Genomic DNA, 17,638 nt, shown 5'->3' on the forward strand with positions numbered 1-17,638 from the left:
GCAACAAAACATTGACCAGATAGCAGTGCTTAATTTGTAAAATATGAAGTGCAGGTGCTCAAATGTTTTTGGGAGGCCACACCTACTTTTCTTCGGCTCCACCCATTTCCTCCACCGGCTCCACCCACTATATTAGCTCCTCCCACATCCTCAACTGGCACTGCTAAAAGTCAGATGTAATCAGTGGTTAATTTGTAAACAACTTAACTCCATAATGCAGGGGCTCTCATTAGGAGGCAGCTTGCTCCAGCTCATTTCTCCTGTTAGCGCCGCTAAAAACAGATTCAACTGCTAACCATGAAAGTGGGGAGAGGATGTGGCACATTGGCCAGAGCTACCGACTTCAGAATTGACTGGTGCTCAGGAAAAGTGCAGGTGTTGGTGATTAACTGCAGTGCTGAGCACTGGAAACAACCGGCTCAAATTAAGCACTGGCACTAAGGTTCCAGGCACCCTACATTTAAATACCCTGCCTGCAGCCAGTCAACAGCATTGCTATGAGGGGGGGGGGAGGGCTTTACAACTCTAGAGCATAGAAAGGTCCTGGCAGCTCACTCAAGCCAGCAACAATTTGCAGCTGTAAGCAGAGGGCTCAACCGGGTCTGACTCAACCCCATGAGCATGGGTGCCTTCAGAGGGGTTGGGGGGATGGGGAGTTGAGGGTTAAAACAGGAACTACCCTGGCATTTTCCTGAAGGTAGGATCCTTGTGCAGACCTCAGATGGGACAGTAGAACTAGTCATTCTACTCCATCCACTTCAAACCTCAAGCCCCCCTCATAGGGAACCAGTTTTCACTGCCCTGAAGGCCCTACTGTGATGGCACCTCCTTGCCATCCAGGGAAGCTGGGCCACATAGCACTGTACCAGCTCTGCACAGCTAACTTCACTCACATCCAACATGCCTTCCATCTCAAACACAAGGAATTAACTCAAAAGCACCAATACCGCTGCAGCCTGTTTTAAACCCTCAGGCTAAATAGAGTTACATGGAGGTTCAGGAGGTATAGACCAGTAGATCGGAAAACAGCCCTGTCCTTTCAGCAGTCACGTGTGGTCGCAGGCTGGTTAGCCAAGGAAGGTAAACACTGACAAGGGCAGTGAAGAGATACAAGGCCAGGAGACTGTCAGGAGCAGGATGGTCCAGAGGTGTGTGAAGGTGCATGAGATGTGTTGCTGGACAGGAGAGGGAGCATTAGAGTCAGGAGAGGTCCGGGCGGCTTATGTGTTTCAGGATGGGGAGATAAGAAAGAGATTGATGCATTTGTTTTTTACTTTGGGATTATATTATTATGTAGGGCTATGGGTCAGAGGATTTGATTTTGAGAGTTTGTCGTGCCTCGATAAAAACATCCTTTAACCAAATGTAAAGACATCAGGGCATGTCTATAGCTCCTTCAAAGTTTCTCCCAAAAACATCCATACATACCTACGCTCCCCAATACACCGAAGAGACTTTCAGCCAACTTGTGTTCTCAAAAAGAGATCAACAGAAGAAGTGATAGAAGGAAATATTCCGGAAGTAATTCTTGCAATATTCACCCTAGAAGGGGAGATGGGTGGGACACCCAAGAACCAAACCCAAGCTAACATATTCTAGTAACATTCACCAGTCTAGCAGGAACTACAATTATTGATCTAAGGTAACTCTGGTGACACCTGAAATTCCCCTAACCCATACACGAGCAAGAACACTAACGCCGAGCTTGCCACCACCAATAGAAATGCATAGCTTCCCTTGCCCATATATGGGCAAGCAGAGTTTACCACCATCAGTAGAAATGCGTAGCTTCCCACCACCCTCTTCTATATCCGCCATGATATCTCTCTATGTATATTTTTGCACTTTTTTCTGCAGACGTAAGATGGCCCAATTTGAATAAAACGTTTTTCTCCTGTCACGGCACATATAGGTTTGGTTTTGCTCTATATTTCGTTGGGGTGCTAAATTTGAAAACCCATAGACTACTGCTGGATGCTCTCAGACTTCGTGTGGCCAAGTGGCCCTTTTTTTGCGGTTTTGTATAGTGCAAACTTGCCCCGAAGTTATTGTAGTGCTTTACATTAGCAGCAGTTACATTTCACCAGAAAAGATTCATTTTTTGGAAGGCGAGGGGAGATTAAGTGATTTGCCCAGAATCACAGGATAGTTGACCCCGAGACTCGTAACCCGATCCCGGCAACTCTTTCCACTCAGTGAAGGCTTCTTCCTACAGTTTTCACATTTGTGGCCGCAGCCTGCCAGAGTTTTTGCAAACTACCCAAAACGTTTGCAAGGTTTTTCGTGAGGCCCAACAATAGTAATTTGAAAGCGAACGTGCCAGAGAACACTCTCTCCCGTAAATCCCTCTTTGGTTGCATATTTACATAGCGCGAACTCGACCCGAAGGTATGTGCTTTACATTAGCACCAGTTACATTTCACCAGAAAAGATTAATTTTTTGGAAGGCGCGGGGAGATTAAGTGATTTGCCCAGAATCACAGGATAGTCGACCCCGAGACACTTAACCCGATCCCGGCAACTCTTTCCACTCAGTGAAGGCTTCTTCGTACAGTTTTCATATTTGTGGCCGCAGCCTGCCAGAGTTTTTGCGAACTACCCAAAACGTTTGCAAGGTTTTTCGTGAGGCCCAACAATAGAAATTTGAAAGCACACGTGCCAGAGAACATTCTCTCCCGTAAATCCCTCTTTGGTTGCATATTTACATAGCGCGAACTCGACCCGAAGGTATTGGAGCGCTTTACATAGCATGCTTAATTTATTCATTTTTTCCCCACAAAGCAGTCTCAGTCTAGGCCTTGAGCTGCTTACTACTACCAGACACAGCACTGCTACTTACTAGCTGATCGATGCCCGCAACGCCACGGTCGGCGGGGTCGGGCCGGCTGGAACGAGATGACTCTTGGTGAGCTGCTGCGCGCAGCGGTGGTTATGCTGGGGCGGGGCAATGTGAAAGAAATCTGCGCACATTGCCGCACAGCCCCTACCCCAATATAACCAAAATCCAGCCCAAATCCGTGTCCTCCGGCGCTGCGGCCCGCCCACAGGCACGTGGCTAAGACCGCCCTGGCGCGCAGTGTGCCGCCATCAAAACAGTTAGATATTTAAATGTATTTCTAAATATTGAATTTCCTCTGCAGCAGGCTAAGTGTCTAAGTCCCACCGATGCTGGAGGGCAGCCCTGAAGTACACTGGAACAACCCCTGCATATGCGGGGAACATACCCCTGCTTGGTGTACCTTTACAAGATGGATGCTTGACGACGCGCAGGCTGACGCCTTGGTTGGATGTGGCGGTCAGCACGGTGGCGGATCTTTTTAGAGACGGGATGTTAATGGATCACGATAATTTCGTACGAGAAACCGGGGCTCCGGATCATTTATATCTCTTATACGCAGCACTATTACAGTATGTCAGGACACAGTGGGCCCCGCAGAGACAAGAGCCAGACACGAATGATCTGGTTAAAACACTTTACTATATGGGGAGGGGCCGACACCTCATTAAATGGCTGTATGTAGGGCTGCGCTCTCATACACAAATAGATCTGCTGCCGCTGCGCACAGCATGGGAGGGTGACATAGGCAGAGCCTTAGAGGACAGGGAATGGGAGAGGTTAGTGGAACACCCGAAGAAGGTATCACGGAATGCAAGGTTCAAGTTCATCCAAACCATGCTCTTACATAGGGCATACCTTACACCGCATCGATTAGACAAGATGTACCCAAATACAGAACATCATTGCCCTAGATGTCGAATAGAAGGAGCGGATCTCATACATATGGTATGGTCCTGTCATAGACTTGGAGGATACTGGGATTCGATTAGACGCCATATGGCGGAGATTACACACAGAGAAGGGCCGGCTACAATAGAGAGCTGTATCCTGGGATTAAGGGTGGGGACCTCAAAATATAAAGTGCTGAACAGGTTTGTGAACCTAGCACTTTTATTGGCAGTGCGAGCAATTACCAAGAGATGGAAATCAAAAACGCCGCCTACAATCTATGCATGGCATACTGAGATGGTGAGATGGGGGAGTGCAGACAGTGCAGCACTGAGGCGGGAGGAAGCGAGAGGGTTAAGGAGGACTCCTATAGCAACAGAATGGGATGCTCTGCTGGAAGCGGGGCGAGCTTTAGATGTAGATTATCCTGCCACAAACGACAGCACGTAGGGTAGTGGCTGAGACCGAGACACGGGCAGACCAGTACAAAGCGGTAAGAAATGTGTATGATGAGGGAAACCGATGGAGACAGACTGAACAGGATGAGGAGAGATCTGCAAGGACCCAGGGAGACTGGGGAGGGGGGAGGGAATGTTATTATTGTTGTGTATATATTATTTGCCGAATCGTGCATTATGGTAGACAATTGTAGGAGCCGGGAACAGCTATGGGAAGCGGACAAGAAGCTATTTTACAGTGCAAGTTCAGTGTACGAGTTATTATGTAATGTCACACCAATGTACGAACTGTGCAAACTTGGTAAACTAATAAAATTATGTTTTAAAAAAAAGTGTCTAAGTCCCACAGCAACACTTTTAACCACCGGCGTTGTGACCCACTCAGCAGATGTGAAAAACACGCAGCGGATGCACGAGAGTACAGTAGTAAGTTAAATTAAAAAATAAATGTGACTTGCGCAGCCGATGCGTACTGTAGACCCGGCCCTGTCAAATAAGTGCCGGTGCTAAGCACCGGAAAGCACCGGCACAAATTAAGCTCTGCCAGATAGGTTGTTACTGATTCCTCGTATATGAGCTTAGACAAACAATTTTAAGTTCATGTGATTTATTTCACACCACTTGTGACTTATTTCATGCACATATAGATTAAACCATTCATTAATGTCATAAGATGGATAACACATCATTCAGTATGCCATGCTTATGAAAACATAATAAAATTCAACATTACAACGAAAACACATAAATTATGAACATATAAAGAAACATAAACGCCAATTCAATTGTAAGTGTCCTACAAACAGCCAGTCCATATTTAGCACGTTGATCACAGGCGGACCATTGACAGTTCCAGAGGTCCTGCCTGTGTGTGACACTTGTAGGACACTTACAATTGTATTGGTGTTTGTTTCTTTGTATGTTCATCATTTTGTTATGTTTTCATAAGCATGGCATACTGAATGATGTGTTATCCATCTTATGACATTAATGAATGGTTTAATCTACATGTGCATGAAATAAGTCACAAGTGATGTGAAATAATTCACGTGAACTTCGAATTGTTTGTCTAAGCTCATATACAAGGAATCAGTAACAATTCACTGTGATTTACGGCATGTTGCCCTTGCAAGAGGAGTACATCCATACACAAGGTAGTTCCCTTCATTGGCGGGTGTACCAGGGTAGTTTGTACTTTTTGGAGACCAGAAAAATACTTTTGCTGTTAGCCATTGGTTTTTTCCCAAAGATTTAATTTTGCCAATGCTTGTTCTACATAGCGGATAGCCTTGTATCATTTTCTGTACACAGTCGTTCAGCTGCAGGACCATCTACTGTTTGGTTGATAAAATAGAGCAATACTCCGAGTTCTTTGAGCCCTTATGGCCTCTGGGCCCTGGAGTGACTCAATCAACCCAGCCAGAATGCAGCAGAGCATTAGTAACTACTCTGCAGGTCAAGTCATGCATAATTTAAGGATTTCAAGAATACTACTCCCCATCCATCTTCATATGTCTCATTGCTAATAATGTAACCGGATTTGTTTAAAAAATAAATACAAATATATATATATTTATGTATAGAAAGCTAAATATATTTATCACTAAAAAAGAAAGGTGAAAGGGATATTATAGATCAGTGAAAATCTAATTTAAAATATACAGTTTTAAATTAACAAAACCACTGAAATTCGCTAGTTAGACTTATCTCAAGTAACTATAACTCGTGCTCTAAGGTAACTATAACTTACGCCCCACCTTGCACAGTGTTGTCGTCAGTGATGGCAATGTAGATGTTGCAGTAATATTATCAGCGATGTCACAGAAGATGTCATGAGTGATGTATTATGTGGGGAATTAGCAGTGTGTGGCTAGTGCGGGAGTTATATTTACCTTATAGTACAAGTTATAGCTACCTTAGCGCACGAGTTATAGTTACTTTAGATAACTGTAACTGTTGAATTACAGTGGTTTTGTTTGTTTAAAATGGTATGTTTCAAGTGACATTTTCACCTAACTATAATGTCCCTTTAACCTTTATTTTTTGTCAGTGAATTTCTAATGTTTTTTTAATGCAAATTAAGATAATATGATGCCTAACTATAACGTCACTTTAACCGTTTGTGTTTTCAAAGAATTTGTTGCCCTAAGATAACTAACTGTTGCCCTCACCATCCACTGCTAATTTCACCACATGCTACATCACTCATGACATGTTCCATGACATGATTGATAACATCACTGCAACATTAAAAATAACATAATTGATGACAACACTGTGCATCATGGCTTGGGCGTCTGCTATAGTTACCCTAGGGCTTGAGTTATCGTTACTGGACAGAACTATAACTATTGCATTTCAGTGTTTTTTCCCTTTTTTTTTTTTTAGTTTAAAACATTACATTGTCTCTGAAATTTTTCACCTAACTATAATTTCACTACATATGTGTGTGTGTGTGTGTGTGTGTGTGTGTGTATGTATGTATGTATATGTATATGCATTTAAATCGGGAGCATGACCCACTGCAGTCGCCCTACCTAATCAGGAAATGCTACGAAAGCAAAAAGAGCAGACTGTGTGGAAGGGAGTCGGATGGGAGAACATCCCGTGCTCTGACCGCTCGGAGAGACATGCAAATTCGAAGACCTATGCTGAATGTGAGCACTTGCATATAATTGGAAAAAACACATGGCTGCGAGACTTTATTTCCACTAAAATGATGCAGGTACCAAAGAAAAAAAATGCTGAAATAACGCTGTTTGAGGATCAATCATGATTCCATGTGTAATGAACTTACGAACTGTACAATGCATTATGGGGCTAGTATTTCGAATGCCTGGTCATGTGACATTTTGTTTAAAAAAGCAAGCACAACGCACTTTGCATTTGTTAACTTCTTACCTGTGAGCAAGGCGACAGCCGAAACGCATAAGGTGATGGAAGATTAGTGCTGCTGTCTTTGAAATAAATGCTTTTATCTCCGTGATGGGCCTCGCATCTTTGTTTGGTCACGGCGTGTGTTGGTGAGCTGCTCCATGCTCACTGTTCCGCGAGGCCACCCTGAAGGGTCGGGGGCTCCTTGGGCTTGGAGACTTTGTTTTGCATTTAAATCGGGAGCATGACCCACTGCAGTCGCCCTACCTAATCAGGAAATGCTACGAAAGCAAAAAGAGCAGACTGTGTGGAAGGGAGTCGGATGGGAGAACATCCCGTGCTCTGACCGCTCGGAGAGACATGCAAATTCGAAGACCTATGCTGAATGTGAGCACTTGCATATAATTGGAAAAAACACATGGCTGCGAGACTTTATTTCCACTAAAATGATGCAGGTACCAAAGAAAAAAAAATGCTGAAATAACGCTGTTTGAGGATCAATCATGATTCCATGTGTAATGAACTTACGAACTGTACAATGCATTATGGGGCTAGTATTTCGAATGCCTGGTCATGTGACATTTTGTTTAAAAAAGCAAGCACAACGCACTTTGCATTTGTTAACTTCTTACCTGTGAGCAAGGCGACAGCCGAAACGCGTAAGGTGATGGAAGATTAGTGCTGCTGTCTTCGAAATAAATGCTTTTATCTCCGTGATGGGCCTTGCATCTTTGTTTGGTCACGGCGTGTGTTGGTGAGCTGCTCCATGCTCACTGTTCCGCGAGGCCACCCTGAAGGGTCGGGGGCTCCTTGGGCTTGGAGACTTTGTTTTGCATTTAAATCGGGAGCATGACCCACTGCAGTCGCCCTACCTAATCAGGAAATGCTACGAAAGCAAAAAGAGCAGACTGTGTGGAAGGGAGTCGGATAGGAGAACATCCCGTGCTCTGACCGCTCGGAGAGACATGCAAATTCGAAGACCTATGCTGAATGTGAGCACTTGCATATAATTGGAAAAAACACATGGCTGCGAGACTTTATTTCCACTAAAATGATGCAGGTACCAAAGAAAAAAAATGCTGAAATAACGCTGTTTGAGGATCAATCATGATTCCATGTGTAATGAACTTACGAACTGTACAATGCATTATGGGGCTAGTATTTCGAATGCCTGGTCATGTGACATTTTGTTTAAAAAAGCAAGCACAACGCACTTTGCATTTGTTAACTTCTTACCTGTGAGCAAGGCGACAGCCGAAACGCGTAAGGTGATGGAAGATTAGTGCTGCTGTCTTCGAAATAAATGCTTTTATCTCCGTGATGGGCCTCGCATCTTTGTTTGGTCACGGCGTGTGTTGGTGAGCTGCTCCATGCTCACTGTTCCGCGAGGCCACCCTGAAGGGTCGGGGGCTCCTTGGGCTTGGAGACTTTGTTTTGCATATATATATATATATATATATATATATATATATATATATATATATATATATAATGTAGGAACTCCCACAACCTCCGAACGGGCTGCGAAGGAGGAGAGACGGACCACAGGAGTCTTCAGGCAAGAATATTTATTCGACCATTACGACCATTTCTCAGCAAACCATGACTCGTTTCGGGCTCGAAAGCCCTTGTTCACATGCGGAGACAAGTTGCACTGAATGATTTTTTATGCGCTGCAAAGTGTACACCCACTTCCTGATCACGTGCTACTAGACCAGGAAAACAGACTTCGTGTGATGCTCTGAGAAACAGTGGAGTCAAATTGCACGATGATTATAGAAAACGTTATACAAATGTAAAATACGTATAGTTGGTATTTCATGCAATCTGAAGTACGGAAATGTAATGATAAACATTGTAATAGGCAGCCAGCATAAAGCTTATACACGTGACTGAACTTGTTTAAGTATTTGAGTGTTGGCATAACAGGATAAATCCTTAAAAAACACCCAACCGACAAGAAAAATAAAACAATGCCATTAAAACCATATACCGTATAATATCATCATATAAGGACACTCAAAATCTGTACCAATGCAAAAAGGTACATAGCAGCATTTTCAATGATTGTGCAAAACCGTGCGAATGTGCAAAATATTAGGGAATATGTGCAAATATAACAAAACAGTAAGATTAAAATAGGAATGAATAAATATTAATAACAATAAAAAATACAGTCCTGATAGTTATTGTTAAAATCATATAAATTTCATTTCTAAGATTCCATCATCTTACTGGAGAGTGCTGATAAGTCATAGAATAATGTATATTATATATATGACAGCAGAGGTATAGGGAAAAATCTGCGCTGTGACCAGATAGCTAAAGTGCGTAGTGCAAGAGATAACCACCCAAGAAGATGTATAGTACACAAAGCCCAAAGCAAGAAATAAAAATAAATATAAATATAAATATCAAAATATATATATGTATGTACAAAGATATGTACACAAACGAGGCTCATTATGTAAGGGGTGGAATGAAACAAGGAGATTATTGAGATTTATACATATGTAATCTCTCAAAGGTTAAGTCATCAAATCAAGACATCATTAAACAAAGTTATGCATGTCCTCGGTATTATTGAGGCCATTAGGCCATTTGCTGTCAAACTCTAAGATCTTACGAGTTTCTAACTGCCTTAGTAAAAGTTCCCTATTGCCGCCCCTTTGGGGTTTGGGAATAGCTGCTATTACATAATATTTAAGGCAGTTGACATCACTGTTGTGAGTTGAATTGAAATGGCGTGCCACCGGATACGCAGGATCATTGTGTAAGATGGCTCTCAGATGTTGTAAAATCCTAACATGCACCTGCAGCTTCGTACTACCAATGTAATTAAGGCCGCAGGTGCAAGTCAGGATATACACAGCAAAGTCAGTTCTACAGGAGAAGCTCCATGTGATAGCTACTTCTTTAGTGCTAAAAGGGGTGAGGTAGTGAGTTTTATTAATGCCAAACTTACAAGCTCTACAAGAAGAGCATTTACGGAAACCAGGGGCAGATTTTAACCACATAGCTTTCTGTCTGATTTCAGGGCTGCTTATATCAAGACAAGTTCCCATGCTTTTGGCTCTCCTGAAGGTGACCATGGGAGTAGCCGGTACTCTGGTACGGAGTACAGCATCGGTCAGAATGATAGGCCAATGCCTTTTGACAATGGATCTTATTTTCCTTTCTTCTCTACTAAAGGTGGTAATCAATCGGGGTCCTGATTCATTCTCTGGTAGATTCTGTGTAACCATCTCAGTTATTGGGGCTGGACACTGAGTGGACTTGAATAAACTCAATCTAGGCCGAGCATTGGCTTTTGTCATGGCATTATCAAAAATAGTGTTAGAATAGCCCCTCGCCTTTAATCTAATAATGGTATTCTTCAGACAGGTGTCAAAATCAGATTCTTGACTGCAAATTCTTTTGAGTCTTAAGATTTCACCGTAAGGAATACTGGCGATGAGATGTTTGGGATGGGCACTTTTAGCATGGAGTGTGACATTACCAGCGGTGGGTTTCCTGAATAGGGTCATTTCAATTTGATTGTTTAGAATGTAGACTCTGACGTCTAAAAACTCAATGCTGGCCTTGTCTATATGAGATGTGAAATAAAGGTTCATGGAATTATGATTGATCGCTTCTATGAAATTTAAAGCTTCTCTTTCTTCACCCTGCCACAATATAAAGATGTCATCAATATATCTTAAGTAACAAGCCACATGATTATTGAAATATGCCCTATGTGTTAGTTTCAGAACCTGTTCCTCCCACCAGCCAACATGTAAACATGCGTAGCTGGGGGAGAAACAGGCTCCCATCGCTACTCCGCGAAGTTGTTTAAACAATTCCTTTCCAAATAAAAAGAAGTTGTTGTTAAGGCACCAGTCAATAAGATTGAGAATAACTTTGTTGTGTTGATACAGTTCGCATGATCTCTTGTCCAAAAAATACTTAACTGCAGACAAGCCAGTTGTATGATCTATGCTTGTATATAAAGACTCGATGTCTAGAGTCATTAATAACATGTCATCAGACCAAGTTAAGTCTTTCGTTTTTAACAAGAAATCTCCGGTGTCTTGTACATAACTTGGTAGTGCCTTGACCATGTCCTGTAAAAAATAATCGATGTATTGTCCCACTTGTTCGGAAACACTCTTGATAGCAGAGATAATCGGTCTCCCTGGCACTGGAAAAATACCTTTGTGAATTTTAGGAATAAGATATAATATAGGCAGGACGGGAAACTCGTTGTGGAGGAATTTAAATTCATCAAAGGAAATTAGTCCTTCCCTTCTGTATTGCGCTAAAAGTTTGTATAGAGTTTCATTGGCCTTGATATATTCTTTATGAGTAGATCTTTCATAACAATTTAAGTTGTTAAGCTGTTTGTTTGCTTCATTCACATAGTCAGATTTAGGCCAGATGACCACATTGCCTCCTTTATCCGATTTTTTAATTATTATCTCATTGTTTTCGCCTAGCTTGGACATAAGATTGACATAATCCAGTTGTTTATAATGAGCTTTTCTGTTATTCTTTTTCTTGCTTTGTGCTTGAAGATGTAATTTCTTGATATCCTCAACGACACAGTCATGGAAGACATCTACAGCGTCTTTGGGCATGAGTGGAATAAAGTTGGATTTGGGTTTGAATGGGCTTAGACCTGCCCCCTTCTGTATTAGGTTGATCTTACGCAATCTATTTTGTGTGTTCATGTCTATATCCAATTCAGAGGAAGGTGATTCAGTGGCCTCATCAGTGGCCTCATCAAGGTCATGTACAGTTAGTAACAGAGGAATATCGGCAACAGTTAATGTGGTGTCGTCATTGACAGTATTGACATTCTCAAAATCATTTTTGTTTTTATTTTTGTTTTTCATTGCAAAAAACTTTTTTAGCTTTAATTTCCTAATAAAGCAGAAAACGTCAATACGGGTGGAGGCATAATTGAAATTTTGGCCCGGGCAAAAATTTAATCCAAGCATCAATAATTGTTCTTCAGCTTTAGTGAGTGTCACTGAAGATAAATTGACAATGGAGTTGTCGACATTGGTTACTTCTTGTGCCACTGCGTTTTTTTCTTTTTTTGATTTTTGTTTGTGGCTTTTTCGCCTGTCACGTCTTCTTTTGTTTTTTCTTTTTCTGTTGGCCTCCTTTGTTGCCTCGGTCTCAGAGTTTGCAGTCTTTCCTCTACTAAAAAATCAAGCTCTTCCTCCAGATTTAATCTTGGTTGTGCCTGTCTAGTTACTAGTTCTGAGCTGGAGTCACTTGTGAGTGAGGCTGTATCGATGCTGGAAATTTCCTCGCTGGTGTCATTATTACAGTCTGGAGCCAAATTAGGTGTCGGTTTGCCGGAATTAGCTTTGCTCTTTTTGCTGTATTCTTGTCGCTTGATACTGTTGTACTTCCGTGCAAAAGTAAAGATTTGCCCATTGTTGTAGTCGGTTTCGTCGCGTATGAATTTATGAGCTTTTCTGGATTTGATTTTATCTTCATGCTTACGTAGCCTTTCTTTGATAGCTTCCTTGTTCTTTTTCATGAAATCAGATTCCTCTATTTTGTCAAGTTCTGCATTTATTCTGTCAATTTCCTCTAGCACTGCTGTGCGATCAATAGCTGCATATTTGATCAAAATGTGGACTAAATTCATAGAGGCGGCGAGGTTGCTCTCTCCCCATTCTTTTAACATGCATGGATTGGGTTTGTCAAAGCTGGGGGCGAGTAAAATTCGGAGTCCTCTAGGCACTCGACCCACCTCGGCGTATTTGGTTAATGATTTGTGCTCCCACCATTTGGTGATTTCCAATTTCATATTTCTTTCCAAATTTTTTAACAGAGTCTTTACATTGGGTTCTTCATGGATGGGTCCACTAGAGGGACCAGGTGCACTCGTGAACGCAGAGTGTGTATTTCCGAATACCTCATCAGCAGCTGCTTCCCGCTCACGGACGGTGTCCGCAAACATGCTGAGCGATGGAAAGTAAAATGTCGGTCGTGTAGTCAAATGTATGAAAAAAGACTACTTGAAATAAGTGAAGCCTGGAAATAGTATCTCCCCTCCTATTATAATGCCGATTCACTCACCACATGGAGTCAGTCATCAACGGGTCCTCCGACTCAGATGTTTGACGTTCTCTTCGTGGATGAAAGTAATCTCCGGCTTCAATAGGGGGCAACCGCCAAAGTTCCACAACGGATACCAGCAACGTTCAGTTTGAAAAGCGGCAGCCAACTTCCGGGGAGAGGGTCCGTCAACAGAAGCAAACCAACTTCCGTAACAATAATGAAATGTAGGAACTCCCACAACCTCCGAACGGGCGGCGAAGAAGGAGAGACGGACCACAGGAGTCTTCAGGCAAGAATATTTATTCGACCATTACGACCATTTCTCAGCAAACCATGACGCGTTTCGGGCTTGAAAACCCTTGTTCACATGCGGAGACAAGTTGCACTGAATGATTTTTTATGCGCTGCAAAGTGTACACCCACTTAATTAAATTGTGGACCAAGTTGTATTTGCACCACAAAACCCAACCTACTCTTATGCAGTTCAAGAAACAATTTACAACCTGCCTTTTTTCACAGGCCCTCCCCTATAATATCTCTTCCTGGTCATCTATACAGGCTTGTTTTACTTAAATCTCTTCTGATGCTAGCACCAAAACGTCCTTGGGCAATCGAGTGCTTTACAAACTATTCAATACAAATATCAATATTGTCTTCAATGGATATCTGAACATTCCAATGTTCTAAGTAGTGATAAAATCTTTTCTGCCAGGTATGCTTTTGAAAGCTCTCTCAGTAACTTCACAGGTTTTAGATGCGGTTTGCAGAGCAGCACATCTCTCAGAAGGCACTCTTTTGGAAGAGAATGAATGAGAAATGGGCTTAGTTGCTTACAAATACGTAAAAACATGCATTTCACTTCTCACTGCTTTCCAGTAATATGTGGCAAGTGATGTAGTTGTGTTTCTCTTTTGCCTGTAATATTATGTCACAAACTGTACTTAGTGCTTTATTCAATATAAATCTCACATCCCGCTCTGAACCTGCATACCCAAATTCTCCTTATATACATGGTGGAAAATCTTCTGAATCCTGAATGCTAGATATAACAACTCCAAAATTATTTTACATCTTAAGCAACAGGATGGGTTAACAAATCAAGTGGACTGAATGCATACTTATAAAGAAAGTTTTTTTTACGGTATTTCTGAATCCCTCTATCCACATCAGGTATTTATCCTGCAAGTACAAGGTGTTACTCCTAGGAGTCTGTCACATTAAAGAACATTATACCACCTATGCATATTGCGATCAGTTTGTCAAATAAAGAGTTGTCGACACCTGGAATTGTTTGTCTGTTAAAAGAAATACCTATTTGGGACTAGAAAGTCACTTTGAGAGGTGCCTTCACAAGTTAAAACACATAGCAACAAAAGGGACATTTTTTGTCATACATTTCTAGCAATGTTTTTGTTTTTATTGGCTGTTTGATTTTCCTCAGTACAGTTGAAGTATGCAAGTGGAAGATATTCTATGCATTTTTTCTGCACCAAATCACCTTGCACATTGCCACCTTTTCAGTGTGTGAAAACATGATGGAATTACTTCATACTACAGCAAGAATTGTGTGCTCCTGAGAAGGGTGGGAGTATTGGGCATGCAATTTTGGGATTTTTGGTTCTCGAAATACACCCTTTATCACATTAAGCACTAGACCCTTCTGTGAATTTAGCTGTTACATTTGTGGCCACTCCCCATTACATGCCAAGGGTTGTAATATCTTACTCCGATTCAGTTAAGCCAGGTGGAATAACCTTAGTAATAGTTTGTGGCAGGAAAGACCAATGCTGACAGCAAAGTGATGTTGTAGTTAAAATTGTAGTTACACAACTCCATCTTGTCACACTGTGCGTGCTACCGTTCTTAAAGATCAAAAAGCAATATATGTCGCTATAGACAATCCCCACAATTAATAGATTTAGAACCATAGTTTTAAAAACATTTATAAATGTACATATGTTAAGTCCACATTTACTGTTTTCAGTTTTGTAGCTGTAATTTGTTCTTTTGTTCTATTTTCTGTCTTACTATTGTGCTATTTCCCCTTTTGTTTTCTAGAGTTCTAGCTACACTTACGGCGAGAGTATTGAAACAGCAGTGATTTCAAGCTCATACCAGGAAAAAGAACTTATTATATCAACAGATGAATCTGGACAGTGCAAAAGTCCAGCACAAAAGAAAAGTCCAAAGGGAGGCAAAAGGATCGATGAGACCGAAATTGTAACCCTGGATGAACAAGAGGAAGCTGCCAAGGACAGGATACAGCAGAGCAAATCTCAGTCACAGCAACCAAGCACAGGTCCAGCATCCAGGGCTGCTTGTGGTAGCAGCACTTCAATTCCTTACATTGACTGCAGTGATGTAGATAGCGAGTATGACCTTCGCAGGGTTCACTTATCCCGGTCACGGTCACAAACAAATGACAACTATGAATGTGAAATGCCCAGTAGTCTTTATATTCGCCATCAAGATGAATATCATAAACAGACTAGGTGTAGGGACTCCCCCTCCACTGCAAAGGCTTCGTCTAACATTATTGAGGAGTATATTGACGATGACCTTGCTAATATGTCTTTTTATACTGGTGGAAGTCCCAGAATGCCAAGGCACAGCTCTCTGATAGATGACATGTTTAATGGTCCAGACAGTCGTAGCCCATTGGCCACTCCTTTACCTCCCAGTAGCAAAGGCTCAAGCCCCATTACACACAACAGGACAGGGTCAAAGGGCTATATTTCTGAGAATGGCCATGGCATCCGGGAGAGACATATGGTGGAAGATGGCCCCACTTATCATTGCCATGTTTATGACAGGTCTTCACCTATTTTGCAGAGACCACAGTCTCAGAAACTTCAGAATGTTCGCAACAGGTCAGAAACAGACCCTTTTATACTAAGCCAAGGGGCGTCAACTCCACTTCATGCGCCTAGGACTGAAAATAATTGCAAGGGCAGGTTAGCCAAAATGGTTACATTAGATGGAAAGGTGATGTCAAATGGTGTGTCTTCACCTGGACAGACAAGACACAGTCCTATCATGCAGTCCCTTTATACACGTGGGATGATGGATCACATGGGATCTGTTCAGATGGTAGATGGCTCCACCAGCAGTGGGACAGACTCGAGCGATTCTGAGCCTGAAATGGCAAGCCCTTTCAGTCATCCTCTAGTGTTTGGGAATCCTGTTGTGTTAAACTCCTCCCAGATGCCAAGGAATAAGTATTCCTTTGGTAGCCTTCATCTTGAGGAAGATGCTGAAGAGGAGGATGCATCTGTGTGCCTCAGTGATGAGGATGGTGCAAATGTATTCAGCTGCTAGGATCTGGTCCATAGGCCCATTTGATGCTGATAAGTCTGGGAGTTCCTGGTCTGAGTAATTTGCCTCGCGTGGATTAGCCTATGTTGACCTGTTTGTTCTCCAGGAAAGCGATTTCTGAAATTAAGAAATCAAGAGCCTTTCACCATGTTTCTCTGAATCACACATAAGGGTTAGGATGCCTGAAATCCTCGAGAACCTCTTGTGTCCGGGGTCAGCAGAATGCAATTTCTTTGTATTTAGTTTGCACTCTATTTACATTTAGAACAATGTATGGAGTAAAGCTTTTAGATGCAGACAGTTTTGTTTTAGGTTGTTAAATTAACTCCTTTAGCTTACTGGATCTTGTCATTTGAGATTTCAATAGTAGAATGTGTTAAACGTTGTACTAAGTGAATTAGGTTAATGCCATGCCAAGAATGAGCTGAGGTTTTATCTATTTAGATCTATGTTGAATAGCCACTGAAAACAAAATATGCTTGTCAAAAGTTTCATGGTTTTTCCACCAGTTTTCTCTAAGAGAAGCGGTCCTCTTCAGTGCCTGGTGAAGTGTTTGAAATGAGTGCAAGTCTGTGTGGCACCAGCTGGAAAACTCTTCATTTACTAGTAGTTAGTAAAAGTTTGATTTTCTTTTTTGTACTTCAGGAAGTTTTTTCTTCTTTACATTGCAAATTTTCATTTTTATTTTTTTCTAAATGTGACCCCTAATATGTATTTACTGCCCCTGTGGGTGTTTGTATGGCAAAGTAAGCAGTTTGCCAAGTGCACATATAATACTCTAGAGTATGAAAAACCTAAATACAATCTGGTCAGCAAAAAAAGCATAGTGAGCTGGTCATTTTAAAAAGCAAATGGTTCTCTCATAGAACCTATATTGGCTCATGCACAAAAGGTTCAGAGCATGGCCCTGGTTACACTCGCAGTAGCACCGAGGAGTGTATCCTGGAGACTGATCAGTAAACCATTTTGAAAAATAGAATGATTTTTGGAATGGCGGCCTTTCCATGTATATCACCGATATACAAGTTACTGAGCATTGAAGTAGTTGGTTCATGCAACAGTTATTTTGGCTCTTATCAAAATTAATGGCTAGAGCAACATACTGCTGCTGAAAATGGAAGGTTTCTCCTGGTATTGTAACGTATTTGCGCTCTTACATTTGTCTGTCTATTCCCTACCGCACTTTATAGATGTAATGTGAATG

At 41.8% G+C, this 17,638-nt stretch overlaps 1 protein-coding gene across 6 annotated transcripts in view; it reads left to right on the forward strand.

Annotated features, from left to right (window-relative positions):
- FARP1 (FERM, ARH/RhoGEF and pleckstrin domain protein 1) overlaps nt 1-17,638 on the forward strand; it is a 581,296-nt gene that overhangs the window by 391,406 nt on the left and 172,252 nt on the right. For all 6 annotated transcript variants that reach the window (XM_085622106.1, XM_085622108.1, XM_085622109.1 and 3 more), the window contains exon 13: nt 15,178-15,418. In XM_085622106.1, the coding sequence (XP_085478232.1) occupies nt 15,178-15,418 (241 nt within the window). The remainder of the gene's footprint in view (nt 1-15,177; nt 15,419-17,638) is intronic.

Source organism: Triturus cristatus, chromosome 8 (assembly GCF_964204655.1).
Source record: "Triturus cristatus chromosome 8, aTriCri1.1, whole genome shotgun sequence".
Classification (NCBI taxonomy): Eukaryota; Metazoa; Chordata; class Amphibia; order Caudata; family Salamandridae; genus Triturus; species Triturus cristatus.